The 20,856-nt window shown below is 38.2% G+C and overlaps 1 protein-coding gene across 1 annotated transcript in view; it reads right to left on the bottom strand.

Annotated features, from left to right (window-relative positions):
• Positions 1-214: 214 nt before the first annotated feature.
• Positions 215-20,856, bottom strand: part of LOC136867464 (gamma-tubulin complex component 2) — a 165,707-nt gene continuing 145,065 nt past the window's right edge. Inside the window, exons 14-15 of the mRNA XM_067144671.2 lie at positions 3,529-3,755; positions 215-465 (exon numbers count right to left, since the gene is read on the bottom strand). Of these exons, the coding sequence (XP_067000772.2) occupies positions 369-465; positions 3,529-3,755 (324 nt within the window). The 3' untranslated portion in view covers positions 215-368. The remainder of the gene's footprint in view (positions 466-3,528; positions 3,756-20,856) is intronic.

The raw sequence follows: 20,856 nt of genomic DNA, 5'->3' as shown, positions 1-20,856 counted from the left end.
ATGAACACTGTACCACAAGTCAGTCCTACAACCTTGAACATAGGAGGCTGGTGCCTCTCCTATGCTTTCCAGTCAGTGTTGAGAAGAATTTAATTTAATTGAATTTTTACTGGATTTTGCCTTAAAAATTGCACTGAGGGAGAAAGACAAACACTAACAGTTTCCTTTACAATTACACAAAATAACTCAAATAATATATACCTTCGTCATGAAAGTCTCAAAAATATAATTTACTGTCATGTTTCTACACTAGGTTACTATCGTATTTAATTTATAAATTTTTATATGAAATGTACAACCAATACGTAACAGGATTCCAACAAGTAACAGACACCAATTTTGGGTCTAAGTTCCATTCAGAGCTGCATTTAGCCTGACGTCTCTGCAACAACCCCTGGTGGCGGTTCCCAGTCATTGTTTTGACCCATCTTGAGATCCATTTTGTAGAATCCATTGAAATCCAGCCTAAAAAAAAAAAAGGAAAATTAAGTTCTCACAATTTTGAGGAATATGGTTGATTTCATGAGCATCACACTGACTGACTGACTGACTGACTGACTGGGTTTGCAACGCATGAGCAGAAATGAGAAGATAAATATGAATACAGGTGGCAGTGGCATACGCCTAAATTTCATGCAACCGTTTGTTACACAAGCTTGGGTTTGTAGCATCTGAGGAATACTTCTTTACTTTTTATATCTATACATTTTTACAAGCTGCTTTACTAACCTCACAACATTTATTTGTTTCAACTACTACATGAACCATGACAACATCTAAACTCATATTGCATTTTATTATATTTTAAGAGTACACAAATTTAGCAAGAAGATGGCGCAAAATGAGCTGAAACATGTTTGGGCGAAGTAATTCCATCTTAACACGTTGACTACCAGCTCCTCAGCGGGTGATTTAAACCTCCAGCCCAGCCTTTTTAAATCCCCTTCGATGTCAAAATTTAATCCTACCGGGTCACTAAACTTGATTGCAGGCGGGCAATAAGCCGGATGCGTATCGGTTATTTGAATGTGCTGAATTTCAATTTGCCACAGTCTGGTATATCATCATCAGAATTGCTTTCGCTATCACTGAAATCAGGGACGAGTTCATCACCAGAATCATCGTTCAACAGTATGTCTTCAATTTCCTCACTTTGTATACTGTGTTTGTAACTCAACATGTTATCGCGACACAATAACTCACTTCACTACACACCCTCACAAGAAACTAACGACTGACTTAGGTCTGTGTTTACTTAAAGAATAAAGAAAGAAAGCATTGGAATGTACCCTCTGTTCAAGTAGTCCTCATGAGGGACTGTTCATTTAAATGCCACCTATGGTTTTCAACACGAACTACAACTTTGTACGAATTTAGCACTAAATTGGAAACAACATTTACATCGCGCAACCCTAAATGCCTTAACTCAGATACGGTCCCACACATACAAGCTGCCTTAAAGCGTCTATGGGTGTGAATGTGTTAATAGATGGTAATATGTATTGAATATATTGAACTGGAGGATTGGTAATAAAGTCATTGTGATGTAAGAGTTTAGCCATCCATACGGAATGAAAATCAAAACCTGTGAAAGATGCTGTATAATCCTGAATACCAGCCGCACTTTTTTTCCCCAAAATATTGGTTCTAAATCAAGCCATTCATTCTCGTAAATATTTACTATGTTTACATGGAGTATTGAAATAGATTTTAATATGGTTACAATACTCAATATACCACATGTAAAAATGGGCATTCAGGTCTTATTGTGTTTTAGTTGCGTTCTCGAAAATAAGATCAATTTTTTTTCTCAATACGGTTACAGTGACATGTAAATGTGAAATGTAAGGCAATGAAATACGGTAAATCAAAGAATATGGGTAAATATGTGGTAAATATGAAAGCCGCTGCTGCGGATGCTCGATCGTCATTTGTTTCACAAGTGTTGCTAGCATGCTGGGTGCGCGAATAGCTGATCTTGCAGGATATCGTACTTTGGTTCTTTGTTAGGTGCTATTACTTGCAGCAGTTCCTTAATTGTCTTCACGACGCATCTCCTTGTTTTATTGCTGTCACTGAGTAAATAATGTATGATGGTACATTTTATGTTAATACAGGCAAAGAGCTCTGGGAAAGGTGTGCTTTTTACTGAAACCTCAATTTAAGGTAAAGCCTCATTTAAGGTTAAAAACATTAGGTCCCTGTAAAAATGTTTAATAGGGGTTCTACTGTATGCATCTGGTTCAACATGGCTTGTTTTTTCTAGGTGGCATTACTCAATATGATGGTTATGTCGCCAGACAAATCGTGCGAACCATATATTATTGGTATATGAAAATTTTTCTCCACCCTGTTTCTCTCTCTCTCTTTTGTCTGGCTGGCTCGTGTGCGGTCCTATGTGGGACTGCTGTTTACTGTTGCCTGGTGTGAAAATGGGAAACCATGGAAAACCATCTTCAGGGCTGCCGACAGTGGGGCTCGAACCCACTCTATCTCCCGGATGCAAGCTTACAGCTGCGTGCTCCTAACCGCACAGCCAACTCGCTCAGTATGACAAATTTAACAACATGGACTGTTTTTATAACTGTGTTTGCATATGACAGATTGAGTAATCTTGACTCAAACATTTTAAGGATGTCATTGTTTTTTAGTGTTAAGAAAATGATGTGTTTATTATTGTAATATTCTTACACTGAAGAAGTCTCATAAGGAAGAGACGAAACAGGTCTGTTTTTAAAATAAAATAAAAAGGAATAACAATGTACTGTATTGTATAAAGGTGGAGTCATTCAGTTATTAAGACCATCTTGTTGAGGCTAACAATACGGATTAATTTTGAAATTTATTTCTTGTGAAAAAAACTAATAAATGATGAACTGGAGCACATCACATATTATACTATACAGAAGAAGACTACCTCTTTTTATTTGGGGTCACATAGAAACAAGATTAGCAAGAAAAATTACAGACAAAACTCTGGAATCTGAAGCAACAACTAGGATGGATTAAGGAAATTAGAGAGGATATGGAAGAACTAGAAATAACTCTGGACAATTTGCAAAACAAAAAAGAAAATTTAAAGAAACCAAAAAACATAAAAATAACACTTAACCGAAAATAAACAAACGACATACAATGAAAAGGTAATTACAGATGAGGAACGGCAGAAGAGATCAGAACAAATGGAAAGCTACTGGACAATTCGGAAAGAAAACATATCAAAGAAGATGAACAGAAAATAACTGACTGAAGTGGTCCAATGAGGCCGTAAAAGCAAAGGAAGAAGACAAATCAAACTGTGTACGTCATTGTCATGTTTTAACTGATTCACACGGGACTGTAAGGATGGTGAAAATACTAATCAAGAGTTTAAGAATGCACATATGGTTGGCAGTATTTCGTCTGCTTTATTAAGGACGAAGGCTATAAAGAGTTAGGACAAACACAAAATACAGTACAATGACCAGTTCCTACCGTCCACTTCATTAAAAAATTCTCTCAAATAGCCTTTAATGCTACTACACTCACCTGTACACGAGGTTAATAAGTTTGCCATTATTGTTGTGGCGGTCGGATAACATGACTCTGCTCAATAAACCAACAAGCATGCTTGTGAAGTTGGTATCCAACTTTGATATGGCTTCTTCAAAAGTGTCCGCCTCGCCGACAATACGCTTCTTCAGGTACGATCTCCCAGCCAATGCATCGCCCACATTAGAAGTGTTCAGCTTGCTGTCTCCACCAGCATCCTGTGACTGCAAACAACATACCAGAGGCACTGTGTAACACATGCTGATGATCATACATTTTTCTGATTTAATATGTAAATAGGGTAAGCACTAAAAACTGTTTCTTCACTTGGTAGTATATATGTAATAATTATGTTACTGGTATTAGTTCTATTTGTCCCATTTACTTTGTTTGTCCAACCCTTGTTCTGTTTCTCTACGTGGTCAGGTATGAGGTGAGATGGATCTGTCGTGGCGGGTTTTTATGACCGGATGCCCTTCGTGACGTCAACCTCATAACGGGAGTTAATGATATTAAATGAATGGCATTATATATGAAAGTAGGAAGGGAGAGAGTGAAACCCGGTGCCAGCACATAACCTACTCCTGTCGAATAGCACCAAGGGGTCTGCTCAATGCTTAACGTCTCCATCTGACGGACGAATCGCCACCAACAGCGGCATATGCCTTCACTCCATATAAGCACTGTGGAGAGGTTTAGAATTTAATCTAGACTTATTTTTCAGAAAGGGCATATTTTGAGCACCTTCAAACACCACTGGACTGAACCAGGATCGAATCCGCCAACTTACACTCAGAAGGCCACTGCTTCCACTATCTGAGCGGCTCAGCCCTGCAGTGTACAGGGTTATTCAGCTAAGTTGTCCACCTCAAATATCTTCTAATTCGTTAAATATATAGACATTCTGATTTAAAATTCTTAGTGATTTAAGGGACTCATAAAGTACTGTCCAATTCGTCTCCATCATGTACGTAATTACCAAGAAACCAGTAGCAACTTCCCTTTTTTTTTTAACGAGACTATACTAATTTCACCCAATAGAACAAGTACGAATCAAGCGACAAATTCAGTGATGTGCTCATTTTGCAAATCTGACTAGTACTTTTGGAGACATGAAAGGGTTTCATATGTGCAGACATTAGACAGAAAGTGATGCGCCACTTGCTCTTATGTAGAGGGCTGCGTAACTCACACATTATTGACAAACACACATACATAACCACTTTTTGAGAAGTGTGGACACAATGTTAAATGAAACAGTATTCAACATTTAACATGTCGATGGTGTCACCAGTTAACATTTACCACTTTTAACATTTAACATGTTGTTGTTAAATGTTAATCAGTGCAGACCAGCCTTAAGGACCAAAGAGCCCATTAATAACGTTCTCCATTAATTTTTGTATCCATTTTATCCAATGACCATGTCTTTACAAAGGAAAAATATTTATTACGGCCTATTCAATACATGTATATCCATCTTAGATGGAATAATTCAAGCAGACACGTTTCAGCCCATTTTAGAGCCATCTTCAGTGAACATATTAAAAGTTACAGAATTGAAAGTTAAAAGAATGTTATGAAAAAAACACACAATGAAAAAGAATATGTACAAAAACATGTGCAACATGATGAAGTTGATAAAATGTAAGGTTGTAGCAAGGTTGAGGACCTCTGAGTCAGAAAGCACAGTAGTCACACTAAAAACAAGGACGAAATTCACAAAATAAAACTTGAGGAATGGTCTGTCTTCAATCGAGTCACATGCTCGAAAAATCTAGGGGGCAACAGAAGTATACAAACATATTTACAAGGAAGCAGGTGCTAAGTGTTGCGTGTGTGACTCGGGAGTGAAAAATGTCAATAAAATCCAAATCTGTAATGGAAAAAAAAAAATGAATGTGAGAAGCTTGCGGAAGGAAAGAGAAACGAAAAGAAAATTAAGACTTGCTTACTAATTGAATGTCCTCTCGAATGGCCTGACATTCTTAGTTTAGAAGTCCTGCTTTCACTGGTCGTGTTAGCAGCTGGCTCAGCTATGTTAGCAAGGATAGGGGAAGAAGTGAAAGGAGTGAGGGAGGGAGGCTCTAAGACAATGGGGAGAGGAGGAGGGAGGGGTGGTGTTTAGTTAGAGAGCTGGAACCAGGGTTCGTTTTTGTTACAGAATTGTTGACAAACAAATGGAATGAATGTATCAAGTAAAATATTATTTTTTCACTGATTTAATTTAAATTATAAGAGGAATTTCTAAATTGATCAATATTGATGTGGATGCTCTAGAGAATGATGAGCAAGGTACCCTTTTGTTCGCAATGGAGGATCTTAAGATCTTGATTAATTCTTGTGTATTTGCGACCCAACTCTTTAGGATGCTCACTCATAGCCAGAAAACAATTATATTTACAAGCACTGCAATGTTCAGTGCACCTTTTTATGAAGTTACGGGCTGTTTGACCGATATAGCTGGAATTACAGGATTGACATTCTAATTTATAAACTCCGGAGTTCAAAGTATTATTATTATGTGGGTATGGACCCAATGGATCACGCAAAGCTCTAACGATTCTGTTTTCTGGGTTGCCAAACAGCTCTCATCCTTTCTCCGTGGATCCTTTTTCGTTCTTCTGTCCACTTTGCTCCAGTCTTCTTTTTCACTTCGTTCTCTGGTTGCACTTTCCATCCATTAATTTTTTTCCTGTAGAGGTTTCTGTTCGCAGTGTCAGTTGAGTTCGTCTGGGCTTTTTCCAGATCCTTCTTCACTTCTAGTACCCATGGAACATTTTTTAGATGTTCTATGTACGTGAGAACCTTGTGTGTCAGTCTACTTGCCGGCAGTCTGCGAACGTGCCCATAAAATTTCAGACGTCTTTTGCAGATGTCTGCTGCAATGTTGGAAAGCTCTTCTGTCACTTTGCGTGACCTCAGTCTATATCCATCTTCTGTTTTTCGGGGGCCGAGAGTTTTCCTCAGGATTCTTCTTTCTTCTTTTAAAATGTTTTCTAGGACACCTTTCCCATTTAGTGTAAGGGTCTCGCTGGCATATAAGACTTCGGGCTTGATTACTGTATTATAGTGTCTGATCTTTGCATGGCGGGACAAGCACTTTTTATTGTATAGGTTGTGAACCCTACTGTAGGCTTTCCGAAATTTTTGTAAGCGAATTTTCTGGGCAGCCTTCTCGCCTCCCATTGGTTCAAGTATTTCTCCCAAGTACTTGAAGTGTGGTACTCTGTTGATTTGCCCATATGTCATGTTCAAATTTTAGATGTCAAGTTTTGAGCAGAAGAACTAGGTCTTTTCAAAGGAAATTTGTAGGCCAACCTTTCCAGCACATTCACTAAGGGTTTCAATTTGTTTAACAGCTGTGACTACATCATCTGTCAGTATGGCAAGGTCATCTGCAAAAGCGAGGCATGTTATCTCAATACCGTCTTTGGGTCATCCTAGTCGTATGGGGTGACAGTATCCCATGTCTTTCAATGCCTTCTCCCACTCGCGGATGACTGTCTAGGACGAGGTTGAAAAGAAGCGGAGATAAGCCGTCACCTTGTCGGACGCCAGTTTTAATCGGGAATGGTTCAGAGATCTCCCCCCATGAATTTAACTTTGGAGATAGTGTCAGCGAGTGTTGCCTTGATGATGTTGAGGGTCTTGGAATCAAGCCCCAGTTCCTCAAGAATAACGAAGAGAGACAGTCGATCAACCGAGTCGTACGCTTTCCTGAAGTCAACAAAAATGCAGATGACCGGTTTGTTCCTCAATGCTTTGTATTTAAGTGTTGCCTTCAAGTTGAATATTTTTTCTGCACATGAGCGACCTGGGCGGAAGCCTGCTTGATATTCGCCACTATTTTGTTCAAGTTGTTCTTGCGTTCTCTTCAAAAGGCAAGCTGAAAGAATTTTGTATGTCACTTGGAGAAGAGAAATGCCCCTGTAATTGTTCACATCAGTCTTATCTCCCTTTTTGTGTAACGGGTGGATGAGGGCACACTTCCAGTCCTGAGGTAATTCTTCCGATTGCCAGATATCTGTAATGATTTGAGTGAGTTCCTTGAGGGAGTTAGGTCCAAGATTTTTCAGAAGTTCCGCAATGATGCCATCTTCTCCGGAGGTCCTACTGTTGTTGAGGATGTGGCCGCAGATTTCTTCCTCTGTCGGTGGTGGAGATTCTGGTGTGAGAATTGAAAATGAGTCTGGAGTTAGTATGGGAAGTACTAAACGCTATCATCTAATGACCATGTCATTCACTGGATTTGGACATTGTTGGTTTCATTTCACGTTCTCATGAGAAGGACAATAAAGCACTTGAATTATTACAATTTCACTGTGTTACCTCATCTATTTTCAGTTCAACGTCAATGAAACAAAAGTTTTGTAACTCCGAAATGCTGTACATTATACTGTTGTTTCTTGGGGCTTGCTCGAGATAAGGGCAAGGAATGTGTGTTGATCAACAAGACCCATCACAGCGAGTGGCACATCGCTTTCTGTCTAATGCCTGCACATACGAAACCCTTTAATATCTCCAAAAGTAAATGAATTTGCAAAATAAGGACATCACTGAATGGACCATTTATATTGGTATTATCACTCAACTTGTTGCTCGATTCTTAGTTGTTCTGTTGCGTTAAAATAAACAAAGTTGCTACCAGTTTGTCAGTAATTATGTGATGGAGATGAATTGGGCAGCGTTTTATGAGCCCCTTAATATAATCAAAGAATTTTGAAACAGAATGTCTATATTTTTAATGGATCAGAAGATATTTGAGATGGACAACTTAGCTAAATAACCGGTATGAAATGTGGTATGAAAATGAGTTTTTCCAAGACTAAATAATGAGCAGACACAGTGAGGAACATAGGTACAGTACGACTTGAGTGGTAATCTCTGCATAGCACTGATTGTTTCAATTACCTCCAGATAACCTCTTCAAATGTAACAAACAGAAAGACACACTAAACAGGTTAAGAATATAACTTTGGATAAAGGAAAATAGAAAGAAAATAGGAATATTATGTTCCACTAACTACTTTCAAAATTTTGAGAGATGTCAAGGTGCTGTACTTTTGTCCTGTAGGAGTTCTTTCATGTGCCAATAAATCTACCCACACAAAGCTGGCATATTTTAGCCGAGATCAAACTCACTAACTTGGTGACAGAAAGCCAGTGCTCTATCGTTTAACCCACTCAGCCTCGTAGTTCTTGATTTAAAGTAGTTACATAGTTGAGCAAGGCTATACTCTTCCATCCTTTGTTCATTACTAACATGGAACATTTAAAAAGAGATATAAAAGATAGGATGCAATTCAGCCCTGCGGTGATGCAGAAGCAGTTGGCTGAAGCAGATGACTTGATCTTAATAGCAGAATGTGCTGAAAACTTGAAAAGAAATTGTTATGGTATGAAAATGAGTTTTTCCAAGACTAAATAATGAGCAGACACAGTGAGGAACATAGGTACAGTAGGAGCATACTTACAAGAATAAACACAATGTTTGGTCAGTGTGGAAATAAAACAGAAAAAAAAAAAGAAATATGGACAAACATGGCAACATAAAAGAACAAGAACTAACTCCACATCTTCAAACATGGCCATTTTCACATACACAGGCTCTCTTCTCTTCCACATCCAATTCTTGTCAGCACCCAGGATCAAGACTGAAGATCTGTGCCCCTCGTGAAGATGAATCTTGGCAAGATTTTGTTTTATACTGAGCAGCTTTTCATAACATTCATTCCTTCTGCCCAGCAATTTTCTTCAGTGTTAATAGCTTTAATAAGTTCCCTGTTCCTTCTATTTCCTAGATTATTTTCAACTCTGGAATATTTTCCTATATCCTTATTTAAATATCATCAGGTTATTTCTATTCTCTCATGATTTTTTTACCCCTTTTGCATCTTCTCCCTACAACCATAATCCACAGTATTGTCTTACAACAAAATTTTTTTGATATGCGTTATTTTTTTCACTTGCTATCCTATGTCATTTCCCAGGATATACACTATGTATTTCCCATATTTACACAAGACAGGGTCTAGCCACCCCCTTCATTTCAATATTTAACTAGTTGACCCGTGCGGCTCAGCAGCATTCGTTATAAATAGGTCAGATAACTCATCTTGACAGGCCTGTCGCAGTCATATTGTTTTGACTGCCCTTTCTTATGAACATTTAATACCGACACAGTATAACTAATTCATTCGTAATGTAGTTTGTAACACTTCTTTCCATACAATATTCTCTGTGCTTCGAGCATTCAGCCGTATCTGAATCTTAATATTTTCGAACGATCTTGCCCGAGATAGTGCAAGATAAAGTTGGCCATGGCTAAATACTGGTTTGGGGAAGTAAACCACCCACTTTTTCAAAGTTTGTCCCTGTGCTTTATTAATTATTATTTATTTGAATTTGCTTTACGTCGCACCAACACAGATAGGTCTTATGGCGGCGATGGGATAGGAAAGGTCTTCAGGGCTGCCGACAGTGAGGTTCGAACCCACTATCTCCTGAATGAAAGCTCACAGCTACGTGCCCCAAACCACGCAGCCACTCACTTTAATAATGGTCCCACAGAAGGCCAGTCAACTTGATACCTTCCCGTCTGTATGTACGTAGACTGTTTTCTCTAAGCGGCATGCAAGTTATTAGAAATGTTCTGCTATCTATTGAGTATGTTCAGAAGCTGAGGAAGGTCAGAGAATCAAAGAGTATCTAGCAGAGAAGAGTATTCTTCATCAGAGGAAGTGTATACTCTCTGGCTTGACAGGTAGTAATCAAACATAGCTGCATGCGATTACATTACTAAGGATGAAAATCATAAATATTAATGAAAGTGTTAGTCGTTTAGCAACCTGCTAAGTACAGAATGTATTATGGGTTAGGGTAAGCCTTTGCCTGCAATTAGTGGAGTGATCATTTCATTATTTGATTTTATGATTACTCAAAAGCTGGCTGAACTTAGAGACCTATCAAGGTCTCATGATTCACCGGCAAGTATTTCCAGAGAGAATAAAACAGAAATGAAGCAAATCAGTCCAGTAGAACGGACAGACTGATTGGCAAAGCTGCTTTTAGTAAACTCTTTTAATATACAGTAGAGTCTCGATTATCCGACGTAAACGGGACCTGGAGTACGTCGGATCACCGAAAATGTCGGATAAGACAGAATAACTTTGAAAATGAACTGAAACAAACAGGAAGGCTAAAATAATGACATGTTTTACGGTGCTCTACTTATTGAATTACCAATTCAATTGTACAGTACATGCAGTATTAAACTAAAACATTCCAGATGTCTTACGAAAAGAAACTTTTCTCCACAGATATTAATCTACCTAATACCGTACCGTTTTTGCCACCGATCACGCCACCCAGCACTGGCAGGAAAATTAGGGTCCCCTTCCTTAAACTCCTTCTGGAAATACAGATATTGGCAGGCCCTTTTCCCGGTGTTGAGATACCAAAGAAATAGTGCTTCACTTACTTTTTCGTACTGACATTTTTTCATTGTTTTTCTCTGCTCTGGTAGAGCACAACTTTTCAATTTCTTCCCTCTGTTTTTTCCAGTCTCCCACTGTAACACGTTGAACACCATAATCTGAAGCCACATTTTGAAAATTTTTGCCTTTGTCCAGTCTCATTAATGCACTCAATTTGTGTTCCATAGAAACAGTCACTTTCTTCCATTTACTCGCCATACAGAGGATATGAAAACTATGACATCCGCACCCAACCAATGCTACAATGACTGAAGACTCACTGCACCTGTCCTTGAGGAAAACCCAGTCCTACCGCCAGCGTTCAGGCTAGTGCTTGTCCCATGGTCGCACCCTCCACAGCGGGTGTGCCTGAATTTAGTCTCCACCAAAAGTTGAAATTAAGTCTAACAGTATCGGATAACACGGAATGTCGGATAAGCGAAGGTCGGATGAGCGAGACTCTACTGTATAGATATTTAATTCTCTAATGTTTAGAAAATTTCAATGCCCATGTCATCAAGCGTCGTCATGTAGTTAGATCCCAGAAAGCCAGTTTTTTAGGGCACGACAAGCAGTTTGCCTTAGCGCAAACACCTGTACACTTCGTGTTGACATTATCACTAACTTCAAGATGTCAGCAGATAATCAACCCTACAATTCAGCTTGAACAAGGCCACTGAACAAGCAGAGGTCATCAAAAATTAAAAGGCAATGTATGACCCAATAATCCCATACTTATTGGTGCACATGATAAACTGAAAATACTCGAGAAGGTCCACTATGACTACGGACTACCTACTGGCCTCAGAAATGATGTCACTACTGTTCATAAGGGGTCTAGTCAGGTTTTATTTCATCATCTGAGTGCTCATTCACAAGCGATATATCTCTGACCTACACAGACTCATGTACCGAGTGAGTTAGCCATGCAGTTAGGGGCGCACAGCTCTGACCTTGCAATGGGAACATAATGGGTTAATATTTAATATATAATTCTCTTCTGTTTAGAAAATTTCACTGCCCATGCCATCATGTGTCTTCATGTAGTTAGATTCCAGAAAGCCATTGCTCTGACCAAAAACATTTCAGGGCAGGAAAAGCAGTTTGTTCTGTCGGCAGCCCGGAAGATGGTTTTCCGTGGTTTCCCATTTTCACACCAGGCTATACCTTAACACCACAGCCGCTTCCTTCCCACACCTAGCCCTTTCTTGTCCCATTGTTGCCATAAGACCTATCTGTGTCGGTGCGATGGAAAGCCAATTGTAAAAAAGAAAGGAAAAACTCATGTATTTAGACACTACACTAAACAGTATTACTGATCCAGAGCAATTTACCCAGTCATTATGGTAACAATAATTCTTCAGTGCATCGGCATTGAAAAAATAACCAATAATAACCTAGCGTTTTACCACTTGTATCACTTTTTTTGTTTCATCCCCTTTCCTAAGCTTATCCAATTTAGTTTTGATCCTACACTTCCCACGTGAAGGATGAAGATCCGTTGAAATGGTCCCTCAATGAGTGTTGATGCCCACCTACCTGATGAAGCTGGCAAGCAGAAAATAGCTTGTTGGAAGTGGGGTGAGACAGATGAAAATAACTGGGATTGATGGGGAGACAGCCTATCTATCTGAAAAGTGACAGTGTATGAAGATGAGGATATTGTTCTTATCCTTTTGTGTTACCATGTCTGTCCTCGATTCCTTTTCTGCTGTTCACTCTCCCGATGCTGACATAGTATTGTGTTTAATATATCCTATTCATGTTTCTATTGTTCTACCTGTATGTCTCAAAAATAACTTAAGATTTTTATTTTTTTTTAAAGATGGAATGCCAACACAACATAATTTACTGGCTTGTATTCACGTTTCAATGTCTGCATGCCAGTGCCAACATCATCCTGCATACATCACCATACATATTCAGTACAATACTAACAAGAAAATATTGTAGAGGGTCAAAAGTTCAACACTTGAAAGGAAAGAATCACATAAATACTGTACTGTACATAATTTTAATCTCTAAATTACAATCTATTACTCTTAATTCAGCAATGATATAGTCATGCCACACTCCATAATAATCCATTATTTTAAGTACTTAATTTCATACAACATAATTGAGGATTACTGTAGACATGCAAAACTAAAAGAAATCAGAAACACTGGCAAATGAGGACAGTTGCCAGAGGGGAATGCAACTAATCAGTTAACTACCGGCAACTATTTGCAGTCAGGAGCAGACTTATATTACAGTATGTAGATGTCTGAATTACCGACTACCTTAGGAGAAACCAGCATGGCAAGGTTATCCATTTAGTGTGTAAGATGTATAAAACAGGAGAAGCGCCATCCAATTTTTGGCAGAATGCTGTTATACCTATTTCCAAGAAAACCAGTCCTAATAAGAGTGAAAACTGCCGCACCATTAGTATAGTATCTCACGCCTGCAAAATGTTAACATGTATTATTAACAGAAGAATGGAAAGACAAGTTGAAACAGAGTTGGGAGAAAATCAATTTAGCTTCAGAAGAAATGTTGAAACACCTGAAGCAATCCTGACTTTACATCTGATTGAATTAAGAAGGGCAAGCCCACATACATGGCATTCGTAGATCTTGAAAAGGCGTCTGATAATGTTGATTGGACTAAGCTATTTGAGATTCTGAAGGTGATCGGGATCAGATACCAAGAAAGGAGAATTATCTACAATCTGTATAAAAATCAGTCTACAGTGATAAGAATCAAGGGCTTTGAAGAGAAGCAGCAATCCAGAAAGGAGTGAGGCAAGGTTGCAGTTTGTCCCCCTCCTTTTCCATGTTTACATAGAACAGGCAGTAAAGGAAATCAAAGAGGAATTTGGGAAGGGGATCACAATCCAAGGAAAGGAAATCAAAACCTTGAGATTTGCTGATGACATTTTATCTGAGACTGCAGAAGATCTGGAGAAATTGCTGAATGGTATGGACAGAGTCTTGGGTAAGAAGTACAAGATGAAAATAAGTAAGTCCAAAACAAAAGTAATGGAGTGCAGTCAAATGAAGTCACGTGATGCAGTAAATATCAGATTAGGAAATGAAGTCTTAAAGGAAGTAGATGAATATTGTTACTTGGGTAGTAAAATAACTAACAATGGCAGAAGTAAGGAGGACATAAAATGCAAACTAGCACAAGCAAAGAAGGCCTTTTTTAAGAAAAGAAATTTACTCACTTTGAATATTGATATAGGAATCAGAAAGATGTTTTTGAAGACTTTCGTTTGGGGCGTGGCAATGTATGGAAATGAAGGGTGGGCGATAACTAGCTCAGAAAGAAAGAGAATAGAAGCTTTCAAAATGTGGTGTTACAGAAGAATGCTGAAGGTGAGATGGATAGAGCGAATCACGAATGAAGATATACTAAAATGAATAGGCTAAATTTGACCAGAAGAAGAGATAGAATGATAGGACATATCTTAAGACTCCCAGGACTTGTGCAGTTGGTTTTTGAGGGAAGTGTAGGCAGTAAGAATAGTAGGGGTAGACCAAGGTATAAATATGATAAGCAGATTAGAGCAGATGTAGGATGCAGCAGTTACGTAGAAATGAAAAGTTTAGCACAGGACAGGGTGGCGTGGAGCGCTGCATCAAACCAGTCCTTGGACTGATGACTGAAACAACAACATGTCCTTCAATCAATAAATCTGAGATGTCCTCTTTTGAGAAATTTACCTTCCTTAATTTCCAATCAATGTTTCTACTGTGCTGATTTTATATATTACAACAGAGGAACAATGGTACAATATTTTTGTAATACGGTAAGCATGCTGCCTGCCATTAAAAAAAATATAATCAGCATTAACTACCTGTTGAAGAAATAACTTTTTAAAGTTTTTTTTGTTTTTGCTATTTGTTTTACGTCGTACCGACACAGATAGGTCTTATGGCAACAATGGGACAGGAAAGACCTAGAAATGGGAAGGAAGCGGCCGTGGCCTTAATTAAGGTACAGCCCCAGCATTTGCCTGGTGTGAAAATGGGAAACCACGGAAAACCATCTTCAGGGCTGCCGACAGTGGGGTTCGAACCCACTATCTCCCGGATGTGAGCTCACAGCTGCGCGCTCCTAACCGCACGGCCAACTCACCCGGTTTTATAAAGTTTCAGTGAAAGATTTTTTTTTTTAACAATTAATTTTATGTCGCACCGACACAGGTCTTATGGCAACAATGGGATAGGAAAGGCTTAGGAGTTGGAAGGAAGCAGCTGTGGCCTTAAGGTACAGCCCCAGCATTTGCCTGGTGTGAAAATGGAAAACCATGCAAAACCATCTTCAGGGCTGCCAACAGTATGGCTCGAACCCAATGTCTTCTGGATGGAAGCTCAAAGCTGCGCGCCCCTAACCGCACAGCTAACTCGCCCAGTAAGTGATTGATTAATAGCTACAACATTGCTAGTCTGCTGAAGTCTGGAGTTTATTTTTGGATAACAGAGCTAGTAAACTATTGTCGCAGCCACCAAATTAGGCGGATGAGGAAAATTGTGCTGTCAGAATTGACTGCAACAATGTGTAATGTTAGCCTTCATTCAGTCCAGAGATGTGTCAATTAAGTGAAATATTCACCCAACCAAAAAATACTTTCACCTCCAAGGAAAAACTACGTAAGGGAGAAAAAGCTTAGTGTGCTTAGTGATTTTCACTGCGATGTAGCTAGGCGAACTGTGCTCGAGTTTTACGACCGTGGGGAATTTCCTACAGCGGAAAAAGTGTGTAAACAGCTAAGAGAGAAGATTCAATATAGTGGAAGTCTACATTCAGTGCAACGAGTGCTGCGCAACTTAGGCTTCAAATAAAAGAGGGCTAACGATAGAAGAAAATTTCTGCTAGAAAGACAGGACATTGTCGTACCTTGTACACGATTTTTGAGAAAAATGCATGACCTGAAACATGAACAATACCCGAGGCAATGTATTTATTTAGACGAGACTTGGGTTAATCAGTTGCACAGTAAACAGTTTATTTGGCAACATTCAGATAAGAGCGGTGGATTGAAGGTGCCCACTGGGAAAGGTGGAAGACTGATTGTTTGCTACGCAGGTGGTATTAAAGGTATTATATTCCAGTGTGAGTGAGTGTTCCTATCAAAGAAGAATAGCCTAGACTACCACTCAGAAATGAACCAGGCATCTTTTAAAAAGTGGTTTAAGTCTATTAAGTCTATTAAGTGCTATTAAGTCTGGACAAAGGACAATGCTGCATACCGTTCAGCTTTACTGGAAAAAGTACCCAATACAAGCTGGAAGAAGAAAAACTCAAGAGTGGTTGCTGAAGACAAACATACCTTTTAGTGAACAAGAAACTCGAGCTGAACTTTTGGAAAAAGTTGCTCCCTTCAAAGTAGGAAAAAGTATGAGCTTGATAAATTAGCTCCCTCTTGGGGTTATGAGGTAGTAAGGTTGCCACTCTACCGCTGCCAATACAACCCAATTTTGGGCTTAAGTCAATGGAGAAGTGGCAGAGAGGAACAAGACATTCAAATTAAAGGACGTAGAAAAACTCACGTCAGAAGCCATCGGCCGTGTGATTGCTGCAGATTGGGAAAAGTGCTTCAATCGCGCAGAAAATCTTCAAACAGACGATTGGGCCAAGGAAATAGTAAGGGACAAAAGAATGGAGCCATTCATCATCAGTGAAAATGATGACTCGATGGATAGTGAGATGAGTGATGACAGTGACTCAGAAATCTTACACTGCCTTATAGCTAGAAACCAATTCTTAATTCACTGTAAATTAATGTAAACCTATTCTTTAAAGTTGTTCTTTTTCTATATTACTCAGAACAATATACAGTATTCAAATATTTTAAGTTATAATGCAATAAAACTGATATAGATGAATGTGTAATCTGAAAGTATTTACGGCGTCCTGCAGCCTGTGCTGGCGCACATGCCCTGAACTGCCTCAGCTAGCGACATTTACATGATCGTTTTCCGGGTCATTTTCCAGAAAAACTACAAGACTCACGGAAATGTGTTTCAGATAAGGAATATATCAGGCGATTTTTTTACATTATCCCTGCAGACAAAATTTTATTGGCTGAAGAAATATAAACTTGGCCGCTTACTGAAATTTTCAATACATGATTCTACGCATTTAAATTTACATGTTCAAGATTTTATTTTTAATAATTATTTAAAAGTGGTTTATATGGAAAATAGTAACACCACTGAAATCAGCAGTCTTTTCTGAAGCTTGCAGTATAATTTGTTTTGAAACATTGTATGAAGTAACATCAGGAGCTTGAGAGAGAACAACTTTTTTTTTTTTTTTTTTTTTTTTTTTTTTTTTTTAATTGTCAGTTCTGAAGAAACTCCACCTGCAGTACCTATTGGGTGGATTGAATAGCCCAGTAGATGCTGTTGCCGGTCCCAAGCCCAGGGAAAGGAGGAAGGTTGGCTCAATGCTGTAAAATGATAGTCAAAGAACATCTTGAGGCAACCTCTAAAGCTCAATACCTTATTTGTAATTTTCTCACAACTTCATTAATCACCACCTCATAAATAATTATCACCTCACTGGATCACATCCAGAGTTGTAACTGGGGACCTAGTCCCACCATAGGTGATACCTCGACAATCAATTATGGAAAGTCTTCAAAGGAATATTCCACCGTCTGAACCAAATGGTCAGAGAAGGCAGTACTCGGATACAGTAGGTTGCCACCTTGAAGATCCAATTGAAATACCCACATACAGACAAGACTATTGAACCTAAGTCAAAATTTAAATCAAACCATATGTCATATTTTGAAACACACTATGTAAATTCCCTTCTACAAATTGGCAAATTAAAAGTGATACCTAACGAAATGGACCAGCACAAGATTCTCATTATGGGATTACAGGAAATTAGAAACATCGATTAGGACGCACTGGAATATCGAGGGTACAGACTCTACAATGGTATACCAGGAAAGAGAGTAACAAAAAATATTCCCCAGTTTGGAACAGGCTTTTTGATTAGCCTTAAAATAAACTCTATACAAAAGAAATCTCACTCCTCAACGATCTCCACACTTACGATAAAGAAAGCTAATAAAATTTATACCATAACTAATGCACATCCTCCTACCAATGATAAGAATAACTCTTTAAAAGACCATGTAGAGATAGAAAACTATCGGGTCTACTCGAAGATATCCTAAATAACATTCCTAAAAACAGAGTTAAAATATTAATTGGGGATTTTAACGCCCAACTAGGAAGAGAATGTAGATAACATGATGTAACTGGTAAATGGCCTGTTCAGAAGAGAACAAACAAAACTGGTCAAAAACCAATGATCTTTGCAGGAATTATGGCCTAATATCAAAATCTACATACTGTATTTTAAGAGAAAACCACAAAAACTCAAAACATGGAAACATCCTGATTACACTAAAGGTGAATGGCAATTAGATCATGTACTTATGGATAAATTATATCACAAAGAAATTTATGTCAGGGTTCTTTGAGGAATACACACAGGCTCAGATCATTATGTAGTTAAAATTAAAATCAAATGAACTCCCCAAAGCAGACTACAACAAGCCTATAAACCAAAAAGAAAAATAGCTCCTACACTGCTGATTAAAAATGAAAATTATCATAAAGCAACAGAAAAAATTAAAATTATAGATACCATAGATGACCTAGTTAGTAACCTTCAGCAAATTGCAGAATAATGGCCCCAATAAAGCCTCGTAAAAAACATCAGTGGTGGAATAATGAATTTGGCGATATCAATGAGAAAAGAGAAAAAGCGTGGTTATTGCACCAGTCCCAAAAATCTTAAGTATCTTTTCAAAATTTAGTTAAACAGCAGAAAGATACAACTAAAACCTTAAGAAGATTAAAAAGACAGTATCTTAAAGAAACTCTAAACTCAATTGAAGAGAAATTCAAAATATCACGTTCACTGAATTATTACAAAATTTAAAAAAACGTTTGACTAAGTATGATGCCCCGACTTTATTCCTGCAAGATGGAAATGGTGAATTAGCCCACGACAATCATGACAATGCACAAAACCTGGCTCCTAAATTGTGAAGATCCAACCAAACTCCTTCACTTAGATGTCAATACACCGATAACAACCCCAACAGAGAATATAAACCCTCCTACAATAAAGGACCTTTACCACAAATAAGATAAAATTGAATACAAAACTCAAGAATACAAACCTCCGCTTTACCCTTACACAAAACAAACCAACAACACGTACATTTTCAACTGAGGAAAGGGCACGAAGATCAGAGCCCCAACAATCCCTTCAAAGAGACCTGAACAACGGACTGACTAAAGTGATCCTATGTGGTCATAAAAAAAGAAGAAGAAGAAGAAGAAGAAGAAGACTAAGAAGACGACGAAGAAGAAGAAGAAGAAGGAGGAGGAAGAAGAAGAAGAAGAAGAAGAAAGGACCTTTACACAGCACTGAATGACAAAAATTTTAAAGCACCTGGAAAAGACCAGACCTTTGCAGAAATTTGGAAATATGCTGGAAGTTCTGCAATAATTGCCTTTCATCAACAACTACTCACCATCTGGATTACAGAAAAATTCCCAGAACAATGGACAACAGCCACTAGATAAAAAAGGGAATGAAACAGACCGAGGGATTTCACTCCCAGACATTACTTATAAAATTTTCTCTAGAATTATTCTCAATAGAATTAAATTACAACTTGACAATGAACGAGGAGAATATCAGGCAGGTTTCAGGCCTTGGAGGAGTTGCTCTGACCAAATTATGAGCCTCAAACTGATAATGGGCTACAACAGAAAAAGAAATAGAGATATGTGATAAATTTATCGACTTCAGGTTCCTTATGGGAATCAACATCTATATTATCTGATGGCCAAGCAGGCATCAAGTTTTGGAAATGAGACAAAGTCTCTCATAGTACATCGGCACTGCTGGTGGCTCCAAGTAGCCTACGCAGTGGCCTCCACGGTATGCACTAGCCATGCTAAGTACCAACTGACGAGCCCAACTTAGCACACGGGGGCGAAACGCTGGCAACCAGGAATGAGTTAGCTGGAAAATTTATAATTTATGTCCAATAACAGACCATTTATACTGGTATTATATTCAAGAAGGCCTACGATTGTATTCACAGGAAATCTTTATTAAAAATTTTACAACACACAAGATTACATCCTAAATCAGTAAATATAATAAAATTAACTCTTATAGAGACCAAATCAAAAGTAAAGTTCAGAGGCGAATTATCAGACCCATTCGAAGTGACTACTGGGTTAGGCAGAATGATGGCTTATCACCATTACTATTTAATTGTGCACTAGAAATGGTAATGCGAGAATGGTTTAGGAAATGCCCTTCAAATATTAAAATAGGTAGGAAAATCCAAACAAATTGCCTTTGTTTTGCAGATGACATGGCATTACTAGGCAAAGATTTAGATGAAGCAAAAACTCAAATATCAGAGCTTCACACCATTGCAAATAAAATTGGCCTTAAAATATCATTTGAGAACACAGAAATTAAGCTCCAAAAACAAACACATATTAATGATACTAAAATTACAATTTTAACACAATTCAAATATCTAGGTGAGTTAATAACAAATAATTTAAATGGAAAAAAAAAAAACCTTCAATTCAGATAAGGGCAAACAAGTTATCTAAGACACAAAAATTAACACGGGAAAATACAAAAAGAAATGCTCATCCATTAATGCAAAAATCAAACATTACAATACAGTCAAAGCCAGAAGCCACATATGCCGCAAAACATTCTTCCATTTAACGAAAGACAACTTGGAAGAACTTGTATCGATAAAAGCTATCAAAAACATGGGCAGTGGCAA

The sequence above is a fragment of the Anabrus simplex genome, chromosome 3, assembly GCF_040414725.1.
Source record: "Anabrus simplex isolate iqAnaSimp1 chromosome 3, ASM4041472v1, whole genome shotgun sequence".
Classification (NCBI taxonomy): domain Eukaryota; kingdom Metazoa; phylum Arthropoda; class Insecta; order Orthoptera; family Tettigoniidae; genus Anabrus; species Anabrus simplex.
Note: the sequence above shows the minus strand (reverse complement) of the source record. Positions and strands in the feature narration are given on the sequence as shown.